Here is a 7,575-nt window from a genome sequence, read left to right as displayed (position 1 = left end):
TTTTATCATAGATGATTAGATAATATATCTTAAATACTGCAACTTTTTTTGAAACATTGATAAGTAGGCTGTATTTTTAGAGAAAAACAAATTGTCATATAGTTTCAAGGGTTCATTTCTGTAGTTGTTTTGAGTCTAGCTCATTGATCAATATTTCATGAGTAGTGTTCCACAAGAACCCATTTTGCGTGAGAATAAATGTAACACTTAACACTCATTACATCTAGGTGATGCTCAAAAAGGTAAAGGGTAGGGGCTTTCTTAGTGGTCACCAATCCTAGCACTACTCCAACTTGAGTGTTCCTAACCACAATTTCATCTATAATTAAGCTCACTCCAATTTTAACCTCTTTGAAAAATATTTAGGAAGTATTTTTCCTTATGAATCATTCATTATAAAACCCCAAAAGATTATCAATTCATAAGTATTAGATATTTTATAGAAATTAAATTATGATATTCCTAATAGGGGTCATGCTAGTTTTCTTATTCAAGCTCATTGACCTAGATTTCTTAAATATTAGCTCATAGGAACCCATCTGTTAAGAGAATGAATGGAACACATCAACTCATTACATATAGGTAATTCTCAAAGACATGAAGCATTCAGACTTCAAGGAAGGTCACCCCCAGGAGTACTACTTTACCTAAATCGTAGTTGACTGCAAATTTTTTTGAATGTTTAATACCACTCTACTTGTAACTTTATTGTAAAACTCTCAGATATTTCTATCAAGATCAACTATGTATTTTTTTTTGAGTAGAACTCATTAGCCCATGTTTCATGTGTAGTGATTCATAAGAACCCACTGCTTATCAAAATGAGTGGAATAGTTAACACTCATTACATCTAGGTGTTCACAAAGGTGGAGCATCAAGACTTCGTAGGAGGTCAACCATCCTAGTACAACTCTAAAGATTTTGCAAATGTTATTGCATGTACAGTGGCCTTAAGCACGGAGAAAACTCCATAGTAATGCTCAAGTGGGAATGGGTGACCTCCCTTCTTGTTGCTTCATCTCTATGAAATTAATCTAGATACTATGAGTGTCATGCCTGACCACTACTATGGTTTTATTGCATATTAGGATCTTATGGTTATAAGTTCTTTTCAGATGTTGTGTTTCTATTTCTATAGAACTTGGTTTTATTAATGTCTTTGGGACATGTGACTATTGCTAAACAAAACTTTTCTATTTCAGAAATACTCTACTTTGAGCTTTGGTAGAGGCACTTTTGAATCTGACAAACTTTCTGATGTATTTAGAATTTATGTCTGATGTTCTAGTTTAAACGATATTGCTGTGTTTAGACTTCAGGTAAAATATGACTGATAAAACTATAAAAGAATTTAAATTAAGTTCAAGTTTTATGGTTATCACTTTCATATTTTATTGAATATCAGCATATTGTTTATGATTATCATGATTTTATTTAGTGTAACAGTATTCATGATAATACGCTGTATAATGGACATTGATGGAGCTTAGGTATGATTTAATTTCAATTTATTCATTGGCCTGTGTTGAGATTAATTTTATAATGATGCTTAAGTTATGAGTTCTTGTTTTAGGTATTTTCCTAATCCTTCATTGGCATGTCATATGTGTGTGTGTGTGTGTGTGTGTGTGTGTGTGTGTGTGTGTGTGTGTGTGTGTGTTGTTATTTTTAAAAGGGTCTATATATACTCTAAGTTTATATTTTTAAATCAATTACTATTAATAAAATGGGGTTTAAAACCCACGGTGGTTAATGTATATATACTTAACATATCATATTTGCAAAAAGGTTTTATTAACCTAAAACCCTAAAGGGTTTCGCATACATTATGCTTAAGGGAATTTTGCATTGTTTTAAAACTTGGCCAAAATGTGGTGGTTGCTATGAGGTAGCCGCATGCACATCACTATGTGAGTTGTGAATTCATTCATTTCACTTTTAATATGGCTTTAACAACATTGATGGTTTGTCAGCCATTTCTATTGTGAGTGGGGTTTTATTGTTGTTTTAGGGGCTAGAAACTTGGCCGCATTGCTCTGTATGTTATGCATCTGTGATGCTTATTGCTAAGATTCAACATCATGGAGGAATTGGTTGTAAGGACATTCATGCTTATGAAGCCGTACAATGTTGGAATTCTCCCTATCAAGCATTGTCTCACAGCTGTATATCGGTGTTTCCAGTTTGGAGGTGTGGCTTTGATTTGGTTTTTGGGGCTTTGGCAGCAAGATTATTTGCAGAGTTTTCTATCGAGTTTTTTTTTGGGCACCTACTATGATTTGAGGTAGGGGGTATTTTCTAACCTATTCCCTTACTGTTATTTGGGTGTTAATTTTATTTGAAGGAAATAATAGAAGCTATAGTTATATATATATATATATATATATATATATATATATATATATATATATATATATATATATATATATATATATATATATCGATACCCAAGTATGGGTCTATGCAGGGCTAGGGCAAATAAGGTGCTGGGTTATGTATATATCAATACTAGGTTATGGGTATTATGTATTCTCGGGTATTGTTGTTGCATTTGGATGTGGTGGTAGCTTGAGTCGGGTTTTCTTTATTCAGTTTAATAAAACCTGAGATTCCTTTTTGTGTGTTACTTCTCTATGTATATGTTGACATTTTGTCATATTATTGTCATACAACTTATGACCCTATTACATTTTTAAATGGTTTTATTTGGGCTCGGGTCTATTTGTAAAACAATTTATTTATATACTTGTATTCAAACAATTGTTGCAGATTGTAGTGTCATTGTTTGAAATTGATATGTGGTTTCACCAGATTTGTCTTGCGAGCAAATATATATACTCGGGTGCAATGTTGGGTTTGATCCACTATGACTGTATAAAACATAGGCTTTAAAAGATCTTAAATGGTCTTAGAGTTGTATGAAACCTTAAGACATAGGCAAACTGTCAAGCAATTACATAAAATCGAGGGCAGGCATTTTATTGAACGGTTAGCATGAAATTTAAATTATGTTAAACTATCATGTAACTATAAAGTATTATGATGTGATTGTTTTAAACATGAGTTTTAAACAGTCTTTAATGGTATGTCACTTAGCATGAAATTGCTATATTAACAATTTTCGGCAATGTGTTATCATATGTTGAAATGTTGTCGACAGTCGTGGGCTGTTGAAATGTGTTGTGTTATGAATTACTTATTATCAGTATAGGGATATGTTGAGATTTAAATGTTGAGGCAGTTGATACCTGTTGAAATTCAATGTAGTTCGAGTTGTTTATCAACTGTTATGGTATTCATTTGAAGTTAGGAAACTTAATTGATTGCCGACACCAGTTGTGACATTATATCAAAGAGATCAAAGGAAGCTTGAAACAATTAGGAATTTGTTGTGATAGCATACTTTATTTTTTGTTAATATGGAAATTGTTTTTGATAAGGAATTATGATGTTTTAGATAACAGTTTCATATATTAGTATTGATATGATGTTAACTGTTACATATCAAAATACTAAAGTAAGAATTGGATATGGAAAGATGTTTACGGTTATCTAAATGGGTAATCATTCAATTAAGAAGGCAGATACTTGGTTGAGGATTAAATATTTGGGAAGTCATTTATATAATATCATGATGTATGGTTCTATGTTTTTAAACGTTGACTAAATCTGGATTTGAGGAAATTGCAAGATATGTTTAATTTCGTTGTGATGAATTTCAATACAATATATAATGTGGATAGGAAATAGAATTCGTTATGGCTTAAACTGTATTTTGTTGTTTATTTGTAACCAGAACTAATTTCTGTTTATTATTAATATGGAAAGTTGGTTTCAAGAATGAGGTAGATTATGATATATATGTTGAATGATATGTCATTTAAAGCAAGAATATCATGTGCATTTTGATTTGTTATCTTGGTCATTTTGAAGTTAAGTGTAGATGGTTAGGTCAGCAAGAAATTGAAAATATAGTATGAAGATTCTGTAAGTATCATTGAACTGAGACAATAGTTCAATTGTATTTACGTGATCTTGATATTATAGGTTCTATTTCTATTGTTATAATTATCTATATTTACCTTTGAACTTGGTAGAATAAGATATATTACAAATGGATTAAATGATGTAGTATCATGTTGTATACCGATTTTATATCTGTTGCATGTACATTCCTAGTATATCTGTTTGATGTGTCTTTTAAGAATAGTTGTGATGAACATATATCAGGGTGGTTGAATTTGGTTTATCTTATTCAGTTAATTAATTCAGTGATAACTTTAAAATGAATTGGGAGGGTTAATTACATATAAAAATAATAATTTTCCTTACCTATGACTTAAACATATATGGTTAAGTACGAAGAACAAGGCATATCTCTATTCTGTCATTGACAAGTATAATAGAGAATTCTGTTATGTGTTGACTATGGGCATACCATACATGGATGCAGAATCTTAGTGCCATAACGATGACACCTCAGTATATATATGATTCATTTATGAGTTATTCTTAGTGAGAGTTTAATTTTGCATTGTTAAGTAAATGCTTACTTCTTGCATACTAATTTTGGAACTGCACTATGTTAAGTGGATCAGATATCTGCATTATGGTTATGTATGTGTTTATTCTAACATGTATGCAGGTGGATTACGCTTTTCAACTCAGTGTGTACTGAGCCCCCTTTTGTGTTGTGTTGCATTTCTGTATGTTTTACAGGTGCTTCGAGTTGATTAACAAGTAGCTAAGGATGACTATTGAAGTTATTTCTTGAATCAGTATTTAATTACTTGTAGGGTCCATATGTTGGACATTAGTGATTAAGAATGATGTTATACTTCATTATTGTACTGAACTCGATATGTATTCACATCATAATGGATATATATATATATATATATATATATATATATATATATATTGATGATATCTACTTGTATTTTGAGGTTTTCAAATTGAGTGTGGCTCAATCATTGTACTTGTATTTGTATTAAGATGAGTTGATAAAAAAAAATGTTACGTTCATTATTCTTGATCTTTGTTTTCAAATCTTTTGATTTTGTTTAGTGTAGCATTACAATGATTATTAAATATTCTTTTCATTCTCACTACAGATTAGTTCTTATCAAATACTAGTGATGAAATAAGAATCAGTGAATTTGACTAAAAAAACACACTACTAAATTCTAATAGCAATATATATATATATATATATATTCATTATATTAATTTTCAAAATCTGTAAATCTCAACATCAATATTTATATAATAAAATATTTAACAATTCACTTTATCTTGTAGGTGTCATAATCAGAACAATAACCTCTCTATCTATCACATTGATTAAACTATTTTAAAAATGGACACCTAAATTAGTGTAAGATAACTCATAAACATGGATATTAAGTCTTATCAGCCAAAAATTACATAAATTTGCTCTCTCCTACGGTTTGGTAAGAGTGTAGAAATTAAGATGCTTTCTTCACAGAACATTAAAATCCTTTTATTTGCAGATTGGTTGATCCAATATAATATTTTAAAGAGTTCTTCTTTCTGGTTTTGATTTGGTTCAAACATTGTCAAGCACACCTTAGTCACATGACTCGGGAATAAGCTTGAATGGCAAGTGATATTGCAATACGTACCAGATATATGAAAATGCAATATGCAGTTAGTTTATCTACTTGTTATGGAAGTAGAATTTCAAATCCTTCACCCTCTACAAACGAAACATTATTTTACAGGTGCAAAGGAATATAAATCATTGAATAAATCTGAAAGAAGGAAAGTGCATAAAAGCTTTCAAATAATAAATATTAAGAGTTGTATTTCGTACAAGTTATGAGTTATTTGTTTTCTTCAAGCAGAAAACTGGGACCTCGTGAATGTTATAAAAGACATAAACATAATAGATACCCAAGTTGCAGCTGGACATTTAAGCCCTTGGACAATTTTTAATCTATTACTTCAACAACGTAGACAGCAAGAAGAGAATAAATAAAATATATAAAATGCAATGTACTGCTATCCTCACCTCAATGATTGGGAAGGTAATGCGTATTGGGAGACTGGAGTGCAGACCACAATTCATAGCCAGGGCTTGCCAATTCAGACTGCTGTGAAACAGAATTGTACCCAACACTAGGCTCAAAATTCTCATTGAGAAGTGACTCCAGAAACGAAGGGTACATGTACGAACTGCCATTTCCATTAGGTGTTCCCATTGGTGATGGAGGGAGAGAATAACGAAACAAGCGGCCGTCTGTTATTTGTTTCTGATTCTCACAACAATTAGACTTTCTCATTTCCATGTAGGAAGTCTCTACAGTGGCAGAAGGTAATATGATGGGTATGTTTTGCGAACAAGAGATTTCTGACGCAGCCACTGAAGAGCAAATCAGGTATTCTTTAGTCCCTGCAATGCCGCAATCTGAATCTTTAACATTAATTTTCTCTTGATTCTCGTTGATAAGTGATGTAGTGTACGTGACATCTTTTTGATCCATATTACAGTCTTGAGGGATCCACCAAATGTCCTCAGATTCAGAGAGGGGCCTGTGTGTACGAGGATCTATGCCTTGACTAATAAGTTTTTTGCTGAGATGACAATTCCAGTAGTTTTTAATATCATTATCTGTCCTTCCAGGTATACGTCCAGCTATCAAAGACCATCTGAAGTCATTTGAGGCACTAAATGAAATCAAGTTAAGATATGGCAGACAATCATTTGAAAAAAACCAGAAAAGAAACACAAAAACCAATGGAGGAACGTTTTGAATGGGGAAAGTTTGACCTGTTTCCCAAGAGTCGATGAAGTCTGAGAATTAAATCTTCTTCATCGGGTAAAATGTGTCCTCGTTTGACGTCAGGTCGAAGATAATTCATCCATCGCAGTCTACAACTCTTTCCAGAACGAAGAAGACCTGAAGAGAATACCTGATAAGTTCCCAAAACTCTAACAAATCCCTAGCCCTAAAATTGAAGCCAAACTATAGGAGGCGAGCATAACCCTAACCCTAAACTACATGCATGGTGAATAATTGCTATTAGAAAAGAGGGGAGAGAAACCTGCTTTCTTGGAAAGGGATCTCCAGCGGCCCTCACCATGAGACTGGATATAATTTGTTAAGCAGAGATCTTCTTGAGGCGTCCATGGTCCTCTGTTAAGTTTGACTTCAATACGTCCCATTAATTTCACTTTTTCGACAGAAAATCTCCAATGAAAGACAACCTCACCAAACCGTCAAGGAGATGCGTGGTGAAGGGAAATGCCCGTGCTATCTAACAAACAGAAGCTGGCATTGTACATAAATAATTGAAATAGAATATAAAATACGATGCTTTATCCTTATCTCTTCGTGGTAGGCACGGATACCGCAAGCTCGTTCCCTGTTTTGTTAGTTGTACCTTCCTAAGACACGCAAGTATTGGCTCCACAACATGCAATTGCTGCAGACGCCGCAACCGACATGAATTATCTCCACTTTACAAAGTTATGTTTTTCCTCCAAACCTATTACAACAAGCACATGTTTTTGAGTGTGGAACATAAAAGGATTGTGTTCTGGAAGTCAGC

The 7,575-nt window shown here is 32.6% G+C and overlaps 1 protein-coding gene across 1 annotated transcript; it reads right to left on the bottom strand.

The window, feature by feature from the left end:
• Positions 1-5,789: 5,789 nt before the first annotated feature.
• LOC149547940 (transcription factor MYB4-like) lies at positions 5,790-7,266 on the bottom strand. The gene is made up of 3 exons (XM_089794818.1): positions 7,069-7,266; positions 6,794-6,923; positions 5,790-6,672 (listed from the first exon to the last, which is right to left on the bottom strand). The coding sequence occupies exons 1-3, from the start codon at positions 7,187-7,189 to the stop codon at positions 6,036-6,038; spliced, it is 888 nt and encodes a 295-aa protein (XP_089650944.1). The 5' UTR covers positions 7,190-7,266; the 3' UTR covers positions 5,790-6,035.
• Between the last annotated feature and the right edge of the window lie 309 nt (positions 7,267-7,575).

This window comes from Cupressus sempervirens, chromosome 7 (assembly GCF_028749045.1).
Source record: "Cupressus sempervirens isolate cs-2001-9-10 chromosome 7, ASM2874904v1, whole genome shotgun sequence".
In the NCBI taxonomy this organism is placed as follows: Eukaryota; Viridiplantae; Streptophyta; class Pinopsida; order Cupressales; family Cupressaceae; genus Cupressus; species Cupressus sempervirens.
Note: the sequence above shows the minus strand (reverse complement) of the source record. Positions and strands in the feature narration are given on the sequence as shown.

Coding starts and splice junctions, on each gene's coding strand:
- LOC149547940 (XM_089794818.1), bottom strand. CDS start 7,189: ATGGGACGTATTGAAGTCAAACTTAACAGAGGACCATGGACGCCTCAA. Junction 6,924..7,068: donor ATCCCTTTCCAAGAAAGCAG/GTTTCTCTCCCC, acceptor TATTCTCTTCAG/GTCTTCTTCGTTCTGGAAAG. Junction 6,673..6,793: donor CATCGACTCTTGGGAAACAG/GTCAAACTTTCC, acceptor AAATGACTTCAG/ATGGTCTTTGATAGCTGGAC.